The 19,430-nt window shown below is 40.6% G+C and overlaps 1 protein-coding gene across 1 annotated transcript in view; it reads right to left on the reverse strand.

The window, feature by feature from the left end:
- Positions 1 to 15,197: 15,197 nt before the first annotated feature.
- The window catches only part of RGS22 (regulator of G protein signaling 22), a 64,507-nt gene continuing 60,274 nt past the window's right edge, over positions 15,198 to 19,430 (reverse strand). Inside the window, exons 24-26 of the mRNA XM_074573559.1 lie at positions 17,558 to 17,656; positions 15,808 to 15,910; positions 15,198 to 15,340 (exon numbers count right to left, since the gene is read on the reverse strand). Coding sequence (XP_074429660.1) covers positions 15,198 to 15,340; positions 15,808 to 15,910; positions 17,558 to 17,656 — 345 coding nt within the window. The remainder of the gene's footprint in view (positions 15,341 to 15,807; positions 15,911 to 17,557; positions 17,657 to 19,430) is intronic.

Genomic DNA, 19,430 nt, shown 5'->3' on the forward strand with positions numbered 1-19,430 from the left:
AAAACAACAATAAACCAAGAAAAATCTCAGTAAAAATGCCTTCCTCCTCTCTTATTTGTTACTTCGGCGACTGCATCTGGACTCCCCTGTCCCCTCCTGGTCTCCCCAGTCCCACTGGTGTGTGGGGTGTGGGCCTGGATGGTGAGGGGCAAGGGCACACGAGGGCAGGCTGAGGGAGCTGCCTCTGGTCATGGGGGTGGTGAGACACTGGAACAGGTTGCCCAGGGAAGTTGTGGATGCCCCATCCCTGGAAGTGTTCAAGGCCAGGCTGGATAGGGCTTTGAGCAACCATCTAGCGAAAGATGCCCCTACCCATGGCAGGGGAGTTGGACTAGATGGTCTTTAAAGGTCCCTTCCAACCCAAACCATGCCGTGAGTCTATGGAGTGCCCTCAGCCCTCACGCCAGCAAAGAGCCCTCACAACGCTATGTGCTCGCCGCCCCACCACTTCCCCAACAAAACCGTGTCTTCTGTACACATCAGTCGCTTTTCCAGATCTCCAGTGGCCACCAAACCCAAACAGAATACACAAATTAATAATCTTTGTAGAGTTTGCTAAGAATGATTGGCCAAGCCTAGAAACAAAGTAAGCAGTTTGTAATCCTTTCTAGATATTCCTTAGCCAGTTTTTGTACCTTTCTTGGGAATGAGGCACGCATGTGCTCTGCCCAGGGTTTCCACCTAATCACCACCTGCATATGGTATTGTCGTTGTTTTCATTCTATGGGATTTACACTAAATGCTATAAATTCCTGCCTTGAAAAAATTGAAGCCACTCCTGTGCAGCAAGGTATCCATTCAAGCCTTGCATTCCCTTGCCAAAGCCAGCAGATCCGGACATCAAATGACGAGAGGAGACAGGCCCTTAAAACTGAAGAGAAGTTGCTTTCCTTGATGGGATTAAAGAAGAAGAAAGTGTGAGTAGAAAATTGCGGAGAGAAATCATACAGCCGCGACTACAAGCTGTGAGAACGGTCCTTGCAACAGCAGTCTGAATAGATGGAATTTGGACAATGTTCCTTGAACTGAAGAAAAGTTTGTTACAATAGTTGAGACCGAAATGAAGAATGTCTGTCCAAGAGTTTTTCCCGTGTGGATTTACACGAAAAGCCAAATGTTAATGTCATGCAGAAAGAATGACAAGATGTATCTATAACCTGATTGGGGGGGTCTAAGGAAATACTCGGGTCCAGAAGGGTGCTGCTGTTCCCGAGGCGAGCTCATGCAGTCATTTGGTGAGACCAGGAAAGAAATGGCAGGGAGAGTTGTCTAGGGAATCTTAAAAGCTCCACTCAGCTTGCCCTAGTATTACGCAATGTCAGAAAAAGAGGATACGAAATTAATTGGAATAAAAGCGTAGCAGGTTTCATGGCTACTATCACTATAAATGATATATGAGGAATTTTCCTATAAACATCAGTCTTGGTGAGACAGAGTAATTTGGTGGATGGACCTAGGTCTGCAAATAAAAAAATCTTGATTGCTGTTTTCAATAGCTTACTTCATGGCTGGCCAGGTCATTAAATTCTTTTCTATGTGATCAGTTTCCCCATGTGCCTGAGATATTGCTGGCTAGGCATCTTTGTGTTATAGTTAAGATGCTAAATGAAGTGCTAATTGTTATTATTCTTTGACGTCATTACTGTGGAATATACAGCCAGCTCCTTATTGTTCTGTATAAAGGGCAGTTTGGGACTGTGCAAATAAGGGATAAAAAAAGGACAGAGGATACACTGGAGGAAGAGCCATGGAAGGAGGGCAGAGACAATCAGCTCCGTTACGTTAGTGCACGGAGTTGCTTCCTATCACTCCAGTTTCTGAATGGATTATAAGGCTGAATGAGGTTTTGGATCCATGCATCCAAATGCATCAAAGCAAATAAACCTTCTGAAAACACCAAGGCATACAATACAGAAACAACAGCAGTTACTTTCTTCCGAGTCCACCCGGCCCCGGGGGTGTCTGGCACCTGCTTCAGTTGTCTTTTGGACATGAATATCAGGACTATTTGCTCAAAAGGTGCCACGGTTACCAAACTAGAATCCACAGTCCTCTTTCCCTCTCCAAAATGCTGTAGTGCCAGCAACAGTTGACGCTTCTTCATGGTGTCCTCGAAAGGGATCATCTTTTCAGGAGTGAAGGCAGGCATTAATGCTAAATCATTTCTTGCTTGTGCTCCATTGAAATTTAAAATAAAATTTACCTCTGACTTTAGCGAGAGAAAATTTAGGCACTGAATCCTTGTCTTTTCCACAAAGAGTGCCAGCTGTGATACTTAGCACTGTGCTTTCTGTGGTGTGGACTGGAGCCGACTAGGAACAGGACTGTGACAAGCAAGTGATTTTGCATGTGCCACAAAAAGTCTTTAGATAGTCATAATCTGGATCAAATTAGAACCAAAAATCTACTGGAAAAAGATCACATGGGACATCAGCAATCCCCTGAGCCAGCTGCATGCCTAAATAGTTTAGTTTATTATAAAATCTACCTCTCTATCACAAAAGAAAAGAAGTTAAACAATGTTATGTGCCACATATGAAGATGCATACATTTGTGCTCCTCCTCCCCTTTCTGTGCCAGAAATTAACTAAGCGAGTACCGTCTTACCACGGCTGTGTCGACATCAGTCAATGGTGCTGTGGAACAAACAAAGATACTGTGGCACAAGAAGTTATTTAACAGAATTGGAATGGCAGCTGTACAAAAAAAATGAGGGTGAATCAATGATTCCTAAATGGAAAAAGTCAAAATTAGTAGGGGGAAGAAAAATATTTTTGTACTTCCAAAAGGGCATTATAAACAAAGGAGGAAAAAAAAAGCAAAAGTTCAAATCAGAATAAATGGAGCGGACAGGGATTTCACAAGCCTTTGTTGATTTTATGCATGCTTCTAAAATAGAAAGACGTCAAAAAAAGAAATTTCTTAAGTTTTGCTTAAAGAGACAGATTTTTAGTATTTCTTTACACATTTAATAGTGCTATAATTACATGAATGATCCTGTGTTTGGTACCGCCATGAGCTACATTGTTAAAAAAAGACTCAGCTATTGCCCAAGTTCCCAACTTGTGGTCAAGACATGGCTAATGTGTGTGTTCAGGACCAAGAACTAGAAAACAAACCAAGTTCCACATCTGAGACATTAACATTCACGTGACACTTTTCCCCCCACTTTCTTTTCTGGCCTATGCTTCCGTATTAATTGTTCTCACTCCAGAGTCCTTCAGGTTCGGAGGGCCTATCTGAAACAAATGCACCGCTTATTTTAGCAACAGGAAAACCTTTTTTAGATAAACTCCGTTTTTAAACAAGTAATACTCTATATATTTGTCATTCTTGCCTAAAAGTTTAACTTAGACAAGTCTAACTTCATCATTCATTGCCAGAAACATTCTACATTATCATCCGATTTCTTAGAAAAACACAAAACCACACCCTCAGGAACACCTCCTTCCAGTCCCTGTGCCTTGCTCAAAGCCCTTTAAATGATGCTAGTATTTTTCTGTCGTTTGTGATTTCAAATGTTATGTAGCCTGTGTGCAATGGAAGTAAGGTCATCAAAGACGATGTTTTTATGCTGTTCCTTTACTCCTCTGTATTTTCATAGTGGTACCTTACTCTGAGAAAGTTTTTCCATTCCCCATCCTTGTTTTCTCATGAACCAGCAGAGTTAAACCACCTTTACAGACAAATACTCCAATCTACAGTTTAACCAGTCAACACATTAAATTGTTACATGTAACTCGGTCTCTACAGTCCCATCTCAGCAACTGACAGCCCATCAGATGTTGGCCACAAGCATTCCTAGCCTGGGTTGAGATCCAGAGTGTCCATGTAAGAACAGCACGGGAGCAGAGTTCCTCCTTTTGAAAATGAAAGCAAGGACCACAACAGGAGGACAAAAGGCCGAGCTTTTCACACTCCTTTTCAAAGCACAGTTTGGTTGATGTGCTGTGAGATGGTTTAGTTTCATACAAGGTGAAATTCTCTAGCTCCAAACATCACCTGCCATATGGAAACAACGGCTGCGTGGCCTGCCCAGCAGACCTCCTGAGTCTGTACACACAAGCACCTGGTACGTTGACCAGTGCTCTCCTCCTTGGTCATGGATGCGTTGCAGTAAGTCTGAGCAGAAGATTCATGGGTACCCTTCAGTAGCCCAAAGACATTGAAAAAAGCAGTGTTCTTCATACCTTGATAGGGTTTAGACCAGACCTTTTATTAGCTTCTGGTTTTCCTAGATATGACCGGTGATCATCTGACCTCCAAGAAAGTGGAAAGTGGCCAAGTGCTGCTGCTCGTACAGCTATCATTTTGTTCAAGGAATTAATTCTGACAGAAAATGACAGACCGACTTACCCGTGGGTGTAAGACAGTTGCTGTGAAGTGGGAAAGCCTCCTTCAAATGGAAGATTGGACTCACTGTCCACAAGTCACTACATTTGGCCCCTTCCTTGGTTAGGTTCAAGGTGCTTGCTCTGGGCAGCTCTTGGCTCAGTGTGCTCCTCTCAGAGGAGTGAGCTGCGTGGAGGGAAGAGGCCTTGCTCAGGTTAGGGACTGCACCCCGAGAGAGCGACACCTAAAAATTTGCAGCTGTAGGATTTTACCTAGAGACATCTATGCCCTTTATTTGATTTAACGCAGTACAGTACAGAGCACATCCTGACAAAAAAAGACTGTCCCAGGTCACGTGTAAAGTGCCACTTTTGCAAGTGTTTCCTGTGGCAAGTTTTTAGTCCTTTTCTTATAGGTTTCTAAACCTCTCATTTTAGTCTGTTTTGATTCACGTTGAGGTGATGACATGGTAAGTGTTAGGAGATGTTGGCAAGTTTTCCTTTCTGGGTCTGAAATGGCAGTCTAGAAGGAGTTGGGGGGTGCCTCTTTCAGATTTGTTGGGACTCGTATCATACTGCAGTAATGTCAACCAAATTGCGTCCATTTATGAAAAGAGAGTTCATGAACACAATTAAAAACAAAAATAAAATAACAAGAACCCCAGAGATTATGTATTTCTTGACCTCTTTATGACCTGGTGAACAAATTGTGAGCCTGAAAGCTTGTCCGTTGTTTCCAATTACATCACCTGGTCTAAGAAAAGATATCCCCTCTTCCTAAAAAATGCCATTGCTTTTGTTTATTTTGGTGTTGGAAGAACCTATGATTTAGGATTGCTATGTTGTGTAAAGGCTTTATAGCTTTTATTTGATATTTGATGGTACTGAAAACATAATAGATTTTCTTTATAACCATAACTTTGGCAACACTTGAAGTCCCAGCAGCCAGGGGGTCCCTGACTGCAAAATCCCCAGTGGAGCTAAAATCCATTTCAGATTGTGGTCCCAGGTTTGAAAGGTGAGGCACAGTCAGACGTGTGAGGCTTCCAGAAAGTAGTCAAATCATCTTTTCATGTTTTTTTTTTTTTTTAACAAACTTGTTATTGGCATAAACTTTAAAAAATATGTATACTTAAACCAGCCTGTTTTAACTTTACTGTTTTGTTTGAAATAATCTAATTAGGAAATTGTGGATCTCAGGTTTCTACTGCATTGAAATTTTTGAGCTTCATGATTAACAAAACTGGCAATAGATAACAGCATAAGCAACCTTAGTTAAATATATTTTGATTAAATGAGTTCAGGATACATTTTCCTAAGACAAATTTGGCCATGTTCAATACAGCATTACATGTAAATGTCTGGAAAAACTGCAATGTTTTTCCAAGCAGGAGGCATGAGATTACTATAATCCATAGCCTCCACCGCAGTATTAATTAGCATGGCTCACTAACCAGGGACGTAATATTTGTAAATGAAACTCTAGAAGGGCATCAGTAAGGAACAGGATGCTGAAGCCAAATGGAAAACACGAACCAATAAAAAGGCTGAACTAGCTAGAAGTGCAAGCTCAGCCTTTGAAGTTAGTTCAAGTACTGCATGCTTTAATTTTGGTGTAATCTTATGATGGGGGTACAAACAAGAACTCAGAAACAGATTTTGTAACATTTGGCCCAATTGTAGATGAATCAGTTTGTTGATGGTTACCAACAGTTGCACAGCCAGAGAAGCTGTGGTCTTTGTTAAAGTAGATTGAATAATTGGCTTCAGTGGGAGTTTCGGGTGCAGAGCAAATGAAGTGTCATGGCCCTTGACTGTCGTAAGATTCTTTAGCAGAGGCTAAGCTTTTGCATTCAGAACAACCTGGATATGGATTCAGAGAAAATAACTCCCTCAAGGGTTCAGCTACTCGCTCCCCTGCCCCAATATGGGTCTGAAAATACGTAGTCATTCCTGGCAGATGTGCGTATCTTATCTGTTTTTAGAACCCCTCTGATGACAATAAGGATACCAATGGCTCTCTGGGCAGTTTGTTTCCAGTGCTTAACTCTTAACTTAGTCTCAGAATACAATCTGTGATTAGTACTACATTACCTTGGCAAGCCCAACTAAACCTATGCATTTCTGTGTTTTGATTTTGTTTTGCTTTAGGTTTGGTTTGGTTTTGTGGGTTTTTTTCAATACCCTGTCATGTGGAGCTGCAGTGACAAAGCCACGTTTTCCTGGCGTTTCACTCAGAAAAAAAAACCCAAAAGACCACTGTTTTCATCCTTTGGACAGCTTTCTGAAGGCCTGCTACTGTCGGGTGCTGAGCACCTCTGGAGACGTGAATTAAGAGGGCAAGTTTCAATATATTCAGCAAATTTCAGGATCAGGCAGCCAGGAGTTGAGATGATCTTTGAACTGGAAGGTCATAACTGGAAGATGAACACAATCATACATACTCTCCTTTTTTAGATCAAGTGTTCAGTTCATTAGCTTGAAAATAGTAAATCATTCATCATAGTCTTTAGTGAATGGCCCAACACGTGCTGTTAATTACTTTCTCGTTTGGGAGAAAAAACACAGGGAAAGTGAATTTTTTTTTCTTGCATATGCTTTCTAGAGGAAAAAGGACTCCCAATAATTGCATTTATTTTCTCTTTCCAGCATCTGCACAGACCTCTGTAAAGAGCCATATTCCTCAACAAAGCAAGTGTAATGGCTCTGACCTCTCAAATGCAAGTGAGTACAAATGCAAACATTTTAATGAAACATGAAGACCTTCATTTAAAAAAAAAATACACGGAAGAAAATGGTTGGAATATTGTATTAGGAAAAAGATGATATACACCAAACTTAAGCCCTAGGTGATTAGGACAGTAAAACAGTTTACCAAACAAGGTAATTTTAGGCATATATGTGTTTAGTGTATATATGCATGCATACAAGCACAGACAAATCCATGAAGTATAGATTTTATAGACATGTATACGTGCCTGCACACACATCTACAAATACAGAACTGTAAAGGTGTAAATTACTCTAGAGACATGACAGATTCGATTCCCAAAATACCTTTTTCTGGAATGAGTGATGTTCAAACCAGTCAGGGGCTGGGGCTTACAAAGCTAATACTGATCAGTTGAGTCTCTCACCTGGGATGAAATTAATTTAGCTGCCTATAGGTGAAAGCTACTAAGAATGCTAAAAGCTTGTTGATTGCATTTACCAAGGCATAGGTACCGCAGCCTATTATAATGAATATTTCCGATGAAATCTCTGTATTTACTGACTTTGACAGATGGGGAATATTGCATAAGCTATTGTGTGCCCGTGCATTCCTTGAGTGTGATGCTGTGTTTTTTTCTTGCTTGCCTTGTCATTTGTTTCATTTAACTTTCTCATTAATGGCACAGTTGCTTTGCTTTGTTCAAAAATCCTTTTCTGAGAAGCAAGTATTACTTTCTTTTTAAACTTCTTGCCAACAAAAGATTTTTCAAACGCATATGGTACAGAGCTTACTACATTTCCACTTTTCCTTTGACATGAAATGAAAACTTAACATGAGAAACGCACACAGTTCATCAGCATACTCTGAACAAATACATAATTAACATGTGGAATAAGCAATGCTGTTGTCAACGCTTTCACATATGTTACCATGAAACTAAAATATTTTAATTAGTAGAGAAATAGAGGAAAATCCAAGTAAAGGCAGCCTGCGCTTGACATATAAGTTAGCTTGGCTCAATTAATATTAAAAATAAGAGAATCTCCTCTATACCTTGTCTACCCTTACGATACTAGGACAGCTTAATGGGTCCTCCATAATTCCAACCTGCTCCAGCACTCTAGTAAATTATTACTTGGAAGAGAAGTATCCATTGTGGCCATTGTGCAAATGCTTTACTAAATCACTGGTAGAAATCAAAATGTGTGAGTTCATTAGCAGGTAGGTAGAAAGTGTAGACTTTGGTGTTTTGTTTTAATCCGATGTGCTGGACTGACAGAACCTTATTTGAAGTCTACGTAATAAGAGGAAAAATAAAAAACTATATAGCAATACCATGTGGCTTATGATTTGGGAACTACAATTTAGCCTATTAGACATGGACCTGTTCCAAATGTGCACATTCAAACAATCATGCATGAAGGAGTTAGAAACACAGATGTGAATTATAACTCTCTGAAATCCTGGGAATGCTCCAAATCAGACCATTAGAGGTAGGTTTGAACTGTGAGTACAGATCCAGATCTAAAATTTGTGTTCAAATTTGTCTTTCCCTAACATTCTTACAGCAACTACTGAATGTATTAAAACCAGCAATGTTCCATAAGCTTAAAAAAATACCAGTTAACCCCATCTTAGCTGTATTCAGGCATGATTCACAATGACAGACTAAAGGCATTCCTTTAGAAAAGCAGTAACAAAAATCATTGGTTGAATGTAACGGGACAGTTTAAACAGGTCAAATTCAAGCTGGATTACTGCAGCTCCATTGGCCACATACCGCTGCACAGTGATCAGTCTGGCCAGTATTGAACGTTAGAAACATAAATAATTTAAGGATTTTCTTTTCCAAGTTTGGGACAGAACTTTGAAACATGTCTTTTCAACCATTTTTACACACACACAAGCTGGAGTCAACAGTTTTGATCAGTAGTGTTGGGTGGGATTGAGGCTGGCCATTTCACAAGCGTACAAGTGGTAGAGGATAGAAAATGTCCCCAAGTCTGTAATACAGGATAGGGCTAAAGGCACAGAAGGAGCAATGAAGGGACATCTGCCATTTTATAGTGTTCTTAACAGCAGGGAACAGAAGGTCTCACATTTATGAAAATAACCATTTCATTGATGCTTTTATGTGTACACTTCATTAATTCAGGTTTCTCTTTTTTTTTTTTTTTTCAGTAAAACATGTTTGCAAAGTGAGTCACAATGATTCTTCTCATGTAAAAGATGTAGAAGGCCTGGCACAAACTGGTCTGGCACAAACCAGTCTGGCCTTGGCCACCCAATACTGTATGATAAGAAAACCAATAATTGAAAGTGGGTCTGCTGAATCTGGTTTACTGCTGTGTCTGCAAAGCACTTCTCTTCCTTGCTGATTTCAACGCCTGATGATTAAACACTAGATTTCCACACCTTGAAAGGGACAAACAAATCCACAGCTCAGGGCCTAAGACCATTCCCCATTAACAGTACTTTAAGAAGCAGCCACTAAAAAGAGATCATGAGGAGTATGGAGGCAATGACAGAGCAGCATTGTACAGACACAAATGAGAAAGCATTTTCCCCCTTTTTAAACGGCCCGGTGACCACCACTACCACCCTTCTAAACCTTTGTAAGTGTCCACCTTAATAACATAAGCTGGCACTACATATTTTCAGGAAATAGTCTCATAGTCTGATACTACATGTCACACAGTAGCAGGAGAGAAGTCAAAGCAAAGCGTATAAAGCCCCTTCGTGAAGTGCGTAGTTACAGCTTGTGTTGTTATCAAAAGTATTTGAACGAGCAACTTCAGGACTGTACCCTCAAAGATTATAAAATGTTTTAATAAACGTGCCAGGTCTGATGAGAAAAGTGAAATATACAGTAATAGCATCTAAGTGTAAATATTTATGAATACAAATGATGGCTTAAAAAAATTCCAAAATAGTTCCAATATGTTGCATTACTTGGGAGTAAACAAGAAAAGTAAGTCTGAATGACTATGATTAGATTGTGTATTTTGAATGCCACTAGAGCATAAATCCATCCAGAAGAGTTTCTAGGTTTGCAGGTTTTTGAAAAGATAATTGTTTTTATTGTCTGTAGCAGCAAGCTCCACAGACAACTGTTGTTCTGCTGTAGGCTTATGAAAGTCACAAGGTATACGTAGTTAAAATAAACGAGAAATGAAGTTTTAGTTTTCTAAAGGGAGAGGTGCTAGGCTTGTTGGGTAAAACTTTTCTAGCCCTTTAAAACTGCTGAGCTCACATGAGTGGTATATCAGCCTGAGAGAGAACAGAGCTCAAGAACAAGATAAAAACACAATAGCAGTGCAAGCAGAAAGTGCTATATCACAGAAGTGATATAGAGTCATCATTTAGAACAATAACTATTAGTTAGTCTCTATACCTGTTCAGTTCTCAGGCTCGCTGCTGTAACTGGTAAAAGTCATTACTTGGTCCCTTGGGACGAGACTAAAACCACTATTCCATTTCAGATGTATCACCGAATAGCAGTTATGGGGTATCTGCCATTGCATCAGATTAGATTCAGTAACCCAGAAATGAAAGGGTCCCTCTCTCTTAGTGTATCCCCTGTCCCCAATTGCTCAATATTGCTTTTAAATTAACATATAAAATGGGCATAATGATATGACATGTATTCCTAGCACTACTAATACATGTGATCCTCCTCAGTTGCATGTTAAAGACGTGGCCTATAAACAACTGTGCATGTGTGTGTATATACGCAGATAGACATATATATATACACACATATATATTTCAGTTAACATGGAGACAGAACTGCAAACTGGATTGAGGGTTATGATTGGTTTGCGGAACTTTGAGTGGATACAGCCAATTTGCAAAATTATATTCACTCATTGAAGTACATGAAGTACTTTTTTTGTTTGTTTTCTAAGTTTGATAGACATGTATGGTATTAATCACAGTAACTGTCTGGGACAGTAGTTTTTGCGTAGGCGCTGGTACATTTTTGTTAACAATTTGGCAAGGCTGGAACATATTCACAAGGAGTTTTATCATCTGTGACAGATATCTGGATAATATTTTTCATTTTAGAAGTAATCCAAGTATGATTCAGGTCAAAGCTACCACCATGAGATAAGCATTGCCTACATGTTATTTAACTGACTCAAAATACCATGAAGGCAAGAATACAACAAAACAGAAACTGACTGCCACGCTCGAACATTTGTTTGCGTGCACTGTACTGACTACAGCAGTAGAAGGTGGCCTTTCACGTGTTCTTTAGACTGGCATACATCACTGCATTTATTGCATTCCGTGATTCTTCTTTGCCTTTCACATGAATGAGTGGTAGACCACACAGTACCACATGTACTCTGATGTAGCATCACTACAAGATGCTATATTCAACCCTCCTCAGATGTACTGAGCATTAAAGTTTACTGCATCTGTGAAATTTGGGAAAACAAGAAATACAGGGACAAGAATTTTATGTTTTACTCCCTTGTGGCTTCCACCCAAGACATCTTTCTCAGGTAATGTCACACAAGCAAATGACCCAAACACAGAAGGAATGGAAATAAGCATAAAGCAAACTCTGCCTCTGAACTGTGGGGAAAGCAGGAACTGAACCAACGATCTCCCTTGCTCCTTCTGTGAGGATATATGAGCAGGGCAGCTATATCCATAAAAGAGAGTGTCTATCTTCCCTGCCAGCTTGTCTGAAGCAGTTCCCGATGGATCCCATACAATTTTTGGTCATTGTGTCAAGAGTGAAAAAGAAAAAAGACTATTAGTTGTCCTTAGCTGCTACTCCACACTGAGGAGGAAAGCACTCATGAATGGTCCTTAGCAGTAAGATTTAAGAGCTCCAAGTGAAGAACCTTTACTTCTGACAACTGAGACAAGGCTGCATGGCTTGTTCTCCTTGTCCAAGAGGTTGGGAGGGGTGGTGGAAGACAATCCCATCCCTAACGCAGGGGTAGTCCTTGGGAACTCAGCAAGCTGGAGCTCGCTGATCTGCCTTTCGCTTACATGCGTTACACACATGTAGAGAAGAATGGAGACAACAATTTTGTGGCTGGGGACTGGTGTTTAAAGCGGTCTGAAAAATGTGGAGAGGTCTGTCATTATCCCATCCCCTGCCTAGCAGTTAATTCTGCCCCTGCCCCCTCTTAATTACCCAATTAATCCTTTGGCCCTAGTCCCAATATCAACTCTGCCCAAATTCGTTTTAAAACTGTTAAAGTTGTAAAAAGAAGGAAGAAAGTAGGGACAGCTACACAAGAGCTATGAGCTCCTGCAACCTTCCATTGACTAATGCTGTGGGAGGAATGATGTTTTACAAAAGTTCTCAATCACATCTGTGTCCGGATATATTTTAAGCCTTTCATGTAGATCAAAACTCAGAAATGAGGCAGAAGGTGTACTTCGGGTCAGGAATCAGACTGGACTGGGAGCAAACCACAACAGGGTTTGATTTTATGATAGCTCAGACACCACATGAGTTAACCTTGACAAACAGAAGTTGTGTGAATTGCAGTACTGAGAACATGTTGTGCCAAGACACACCGCTTCAGGTCTGTCAGTTCAATGCAGTGTTTTACTTATTAGATCAGGCACTGAAGAACTGGGTTTGATCATAACATCTTTAGGACCAAGACCACCTAATTGTTTGCGCCATGCATACGTCGGTGGAATCTTACTCTGATTTGAGCCTCAAGGTGTACTACTAAACAGATGAGTAACACAAGAGTCAGTATCACAATCATGTTGATGTGGAACACATTGGAAGATGTTTATTTTCTACCCCTGACTAATGTCCCATAGTTCTTAATAATATTCCAAGTCATCATCCTTGCTCTGGAAACATAAGGACAAACCTTGCATCCACATTATTTTTGTGTCTCCTGCCCACCTACATTAAATGTCTCTTCATTCCCTTCCTCAGAGAGATTTTAATCTGCCTGCAAAAAGTAACAGAATGTCATTGCTGTGCTGCAGCCAGTTGAAACAGTCAGAACAATTCTTCAATAAATGCATCAAAAAAAGAGAAACAAGATCTGGTTGGGTCTTCTCTCACTAGCAGCCAGTCTCCCACCCAGCTGCCTGCTCACTCCCTCCCTCTCCACCCTCCCCCCAGCAGGACAAGGGGAGAAAAGAGGAAAAACAGGAAAGAGAAAGCTTGTGGGTCAAGATGAAGACAAGGAGATTGCTTACCAATTACTGTTGCAGGCAAAATAGACTCAAATTGGGAAAATTAATTTATTGCCAATTAGAAGAAATCATTACTGATTCAGGTAGTGGGAACCAAAACCAAGAAAAACAAACATTTACACACTTAGAGAAAACACTTTTCCTCCAGTTTTCCCAGGTTCAAGTTCACTCCAAGCACCTCTCTTTCCCTCCTTGTTATTGCCACAGGTTACGCTCGGTCCCTTTGGTGAGTGAGGCATTGGGCATCCCCTTCTCCCTTCTCACTCCTTTCCTCTTCTGTGGCATGGGTCCTCCATGGGCTGCAGGGAATATCTACTCCACCACAGAGCACCTCCTCCTCCTCAACCGTCTCCACCTCCTCCTCTTCCTCTGGCCTTGGTGTTCCTTCTTGTTGTTTTTCACTCTTTTTATTCCCTCCTCCTCCTCTCTGGCTTCTTTGCTCGTTCTTAAACATATTTGCCTGAGGTGCCACCATCGTGGCTGCAGGGCTCAGCTGTGCCCTGCCATGGATCGGTTGGAGCTGCCTGTGTCCAGCACAGGGCAACCCCAGCCCTCCTCAAAAAGCCCACCACTACAGCATATCCCCCTCCCTGCTGCCTGCACCTTGCCATTTATACCTGATAAATAAGGTGTGACCTCCTCTGTAACAAAGTGGAGAGAATATGTCCCATCGAGAGCAGCAGTGATCTTTTGTAGATATCTCACCCGACCAGCAGAGAATGTGGTTGAGGAGAACCACCAGAGGGTCATGATGGAAGAAGAGGAAATCACTCAAAAGCAGTGGGAACACTTGAGCTATTGGGAGGGAAGGGGCAGGGTAGGCAAATTTCCAGTGGTATTGGAGAGTGGGTTGCAACTGAAGCTGGTGGGAGAGGCATCTCAAACTGCTCAAGACTTCTACCGTCTCATTGGGTTAGCCCACACCACAGCCTGATGCCTGGCAGGAACGCAACTCTCAGGTTTTGAATAACAGGGTGGGCCAGGGACTGCTGGCTTGCAATCACTGCAGCTACCTTGTAGACCCTCTTTGAGCACTGGGACCAGCTGGAGGTTTCTCAGCTACAGAGCAGGTCCAAAGCCTCTGTGCAAGGCCTCCCAACACTGATATAGCTGTGTGTGAAGCAGAACTGCAGTACATAAAGGCATAAATGTATGAAATATAGTAACACCTGCAGAGGTGCATAAGGTCCAAGGTGACTGGGTGAATAACTGCAACTAGAGGAAGTAATAAGAGGATAGAAAGAGAACATTAGGGAAGACCAAGGAATGCTGAAGTTTTCTCTGAAGTCACATACAGAAAATGCTGCCACAGGAAGAGTGTGTTTAGGAGGACCTGCAAGGGCAGGACACCAACTTGCCTAAAATAGTAGTGCTGAAGTACAGAATTAGAAGATGAAAGAGGAGCAGACAAGGAAGGGAAGCAATAGTCCAAGTGCTATTAATTTCTATTAAGTTCCAAGTTCTATTAATTTTTTCAGGCATGATTTGAGCATAGGCTTAAAAAAAAAACAAAACAAAACCTCCAGGGGATTCTTCCATCTAGGAATTCAAGCTTTGAAGCAAAATCTGCTTTTCTGCCTTTAGCAGATCTCTTTGCTGTCCCACTTCTTTCTCCCATTCTAATGTTTAATTGGCTTCAGCAGAGATGATCTATTGCTAGTTCTGTGTCAGGCCCTTGCCAGTAACTCCATGGGGTCTGAGCTTCCTCCAGTCATCTCGTGCTCTTATTTAAAATATTTTAAGTGGAAAGCTTAGATAACCACATTTCAGAGACTACCATTTTGCAATGAAATTCCATCTGGTCAACATTAGGTCCACTAACCATGGTTGGAGTGAAAAATAATCTTGCCTTCATGTTGAGGCTGTACAGCTTCAGTTAAACGTGATTTGGAGTGGGATAACTTGCTACTAATGAGCATCAGCACTGACAGCAGGAACACTAGCTTTTAAGAGTCCAAATTTCAAAGCACACTTGTTGGCAGTCTGGTACTCACTTTCTGTTTCTTGGGAAGATTTGAGTGTTTCTCCAAAATCACACTACCCTTTGGAGAAATGGTGTATTTTTCAGAGTTTCCAGGGTTTGGGAAGGACATAGATGAAGCACCTGTGTATGGAATGAAAATTAAAATTATGGGAAACTGAATGGTTTTAACATTACATAGTGTTATTGCTAGCCCTACTTCTAAACTGAGTTATTTAATGAACAAACAGGTCATAATATCCTCAGGGGAGACCTAAGAGGATATACCTGGCTAACTCAAGGATGAGACAATGCCACTTACATCCCCCCAAAATAGGATTGCCATGCTACTGTGCAGAACGAAGAAATGGCCATATTTCTCTCTGCAGTAGGACCTGTGCAGTAAAGACAATGCCCTGCAACTTTAATTTTCCCTTTTTTAGAAAGTTTATCATTCATGAGTAAAGTGCAGAGAGCAACTCCTCTGCAGCATAAAAGAGGCAGTGGTTTATCATGTAGCTCCAAAGGAGAGCAAACAAAGCCCTTATACTGAGAGGATTTCATCTAAGCTATAAGCTTGTCTTCCTAAACTACAGAGCTTGGTTAACAACCTGTAAGGAATGATGATGAGTTTTTCTCCAGATCTTCTTGCATTTTAAGGAGTATTCTCTCTTGCTCCAAGGCTTCTATGTACTTGGAGTAGGACCAGGAAGCCTGCAAGAACCATTAAAAACCATCAGCCTCCAGACCATATCACTGGTCCACTTCAACAGTGAGACAAAAAAATTTGTTTATGTTATATCCCTGTTACTGAATAGTCACAATTATTAAGAAGAGGAGTTTTGTCGTGACAGTACTGGAATCGTGGGAAAAAAAGTATTGCTGCAAATAAGCAAATCTCAAAACACCATGAAATGCAATTTAAGCAAGTTTGACAGATATGATGTTTACATTCGTTTGTTCTCCATTCCTGGTCTGAATCCTATTCTCTCTTCTCTCATTTTCAAAACCTAAATACAGCAGACCTTCCCCTCCCAAAATATCAGTCTTTTGTGCTGCTGAGGACTTGATTTTATCTCCCTGCGGTATCCTTCCAGCGTGTCCTTTTTGAAATCATTGAAGGTTTCATTAACCTCATGGTTCTTTCTGCCAACGCCCTCCCACAGAATGCTGCTGCCATTAGAGGCAGATCGACTGGAGATGTCTTCCTTTCCTTTTCCAAGGAACAAATGCTGCTCTTTACATTGCAACAACACAGTTCAGGTTCCATGTAAATTTTAGGTCACTCTCCCAAATCAGTATGGGAACCATACTTTTATATGGCCTTTTTTTTCCTTACAGCATGAGAAGTTTGGGGCAAATTTGTCATGTCATGACTCAGGAAGAAGAACGTCTAGCATAGTCCTATAGCAGAATGTGGCTTGGAGAAGAAACTGCTCTATAAAAGATTATTGCTCTTTTTGCAGTTACCTGCCTCTTCTCGAGGGCTTGGGCATATGATATTGATATACTGGCTCACTCAACACTCTTTTTTTTTTTTTTAATAGGTATGAGCAAAAGTAAAAAGGTCCATTTAAGGCATAAGAGTGTGAGCTTACCTATGCAGTTTGCACTGTGGTTTTCAGATTTTGGAGGTATTTCAGACTGTCTATTTTTATATTCTGCTCATCGCTAACATAATGCCACAGGAAGAGCTCTATGGAATACAAGCAGTGGCCGAAGTGCAATTTACTCCTGCATAGCATGACATAGCTGTGATTATGTGGTTGCACAGATACCACATTATTTTATGACAGTGTCAACTCAGCTATGAATGATCCCTGATATGCCCATGGTGGCATGTCTATTTGTCCTGTTTCTCCAATGACTGTTACATTTCCACTACAGATCTGATGCATCGTGGGAGTTGTTCTGGAAGACGTACTAAAGAGATTTTTCTATCCAAATACCTAGATGTCCTAAATGAGTTCAGCTCCAGTTTTTGACATATGAACAGAACAGAACTCAAGCCTAAACCGAATTCTTTCAGGATATGGATTTCACAAGCTTCTTATTCTAGAATTGAACTTCCTTTTCTTCAGTTTATCTTTACATAAAGATTCTTTTTAAATCTACATACCTAAAGGGCTTAATATGTTGTTTGAGATTAATACTATTCAGAACCTAAATCTTAAAAAAATTAACAAAGAAAGACAAAAACCCACCACCTGTCAGGTAGATAAACTTATAACAGAAGAAAGAACAGTAATTGAAGACCCATGTGACAGCAGTATTCAAAACCAAACTCAAACTTCCCATTCTCCCAAGATCATTTTATCTCTCTTGAATGATGATATCTGTAGCAACATGTTTATTATTCACCTGCCACCCATATCCATCTGAAAATGATGCTGGTCTTCTCTCCACATCAGTCTCATCTACCAAAGCACCGCTGATGAGTTTTGTCCCCACTTCTTTACCCTGCCAATAAGAAGAACTCATAATTAGATGTCAACAATAGTTACTGAGCTAAAGTAAAAAGCAAAGTCTGAGGAAGCAAAAATTGTCATTGGAAATGAGGTAGTGTCATATGCAGTAATGTTTTGTAATGTCCAGTTTCATAAGTCATCATGTTGGTCATAATAAAAAATAGCAGAAGATAATGCTTTTTTAAATTATTTCTGTGTCCTAATTGGAGTTTCCTGACCTCTACACTCCTGATGAATATCTCCCTTTCAGATTCAATACCTACTCCAAAATATAGCTAAGTGAGAGGGCAGATCTGCAACACAGCATGTTTTAAGGACAGAGAGGCCTTTGTGATCCTCTAACTTGGCCTCAGGTATAAACATAGAATGTAGGATTTGTCATGATTAATTCCAGCTTGGTCCAGTAGCTGTGAATGAACTACAGTATACATCTTAGGAAAACAGTCAATATCTGATTTTAAAAAATTGCAGTGAAGGACAAGGCATTGTAACCCTTAGTAAACTGCTCTGGCGATTAACGACTTGTCATTTTCATGTTGGTTTAGTGTTTTACTAAGGCTGCACCTTTGCACGTTCTGTCTGATGATCCCAAAACTCTTTATGAACATTTCTCAATTGTCATATTTAACCTCACATAATTAACCCCACAACATCCCTATGAGGCAAGTAATATAGCCCTCCCACGTTGCAAATAAGAAAGTGAGAAAAAAAGAGGTCAAATGTTCTGAAAGTCACTCAGAAAGCCCTTGAAAGAGTGCTTCGACTTCCTTGCTCCCAAGGTGCCTTTTCTTTCCTCATCATCCTCACTGTCCTATGAACCCATCATCTATAAAGGTGACTTTTGGGTATAGAACTGGCGAGGCAGCGTGATGTTTATCTTCTCTCCAGAAGCAGGCTTACTAACTTCTGTGGCACACTCAATTGATGCAACAGGGATGCCAAAGCAAATACAGAAGTAGTGTGTATATTAATATACTACAGTTTATGTTTGCTAGCTTTCACAATGAGAATGGTGAAGTAAGTGAGGTCTTTGATAATGTCTTCTCATAATAAATTAGGCAATGTTATGGCAATATCATATCCCATGGCATTACACCGCTTACTAACAAATAAACTTACTGCTAAGAAGCTGAAAGAGAGATGAGGGAAACGTAGAAAAGGAAAATTAATGCTTATTTTTGTTTTCCCAAAATAGGTTTTACTTTTCTCTGCTAAGGGCATGGAAAGAGCAAGTAGAGATTTACAGTGTAAGTTAAAACTATTTTGTACACTTGAAAGCAAAACATCCAAAATCTATTGTGGAGGTAAAATGCGACTGTGTGTACAACAAATTACAAATACTGGCATCAAGGCAATCTGCAAAAAGTGACTAATGATATTTTTAAAGTGAGTGGCATGTGCATCTAGCAGTTAACAAAGGAACATATCCAGAGATGAGCCTATATAGCTGTGCCACACTAAGGGCAAATACGTGAAAACAGAGAAGCAAACCATACTCTACTAAGGCATTATCATTTAAAACAACAGTTTCAGCTCAGTACTGAAGCAATCAGTATATTGAACATTATATTGAATATTCGAGCTTACTTCACCCTGTACCTACCAATCCCTGCCTTCCAGGCACTAAGCTTAAAAGAGGTGTCTGTATTGTACAGTGCTTGCATGGCGCCCTTTGCAGTCGGCCACCCTTCCCCTGCGCTGAGTCCATTGCCAGGAAGCCTTCATAGCATTTGCCCCATAAATAACAAATGTGCATACACAAAACA

The sequence above is a fragment of the Larus michahellis genome, chromosome 2 (genome assembly GCF_964199755.1).
Source record: "Larus michahellis chromosome 2, bLarMic1.1, whole genome shotgun sequence".
Lineage (NCBI taxonomy): Eukaryota > Metazoa > Chordata > Aves > Charadriiformes > Laridae > Larus > Larus michahellis.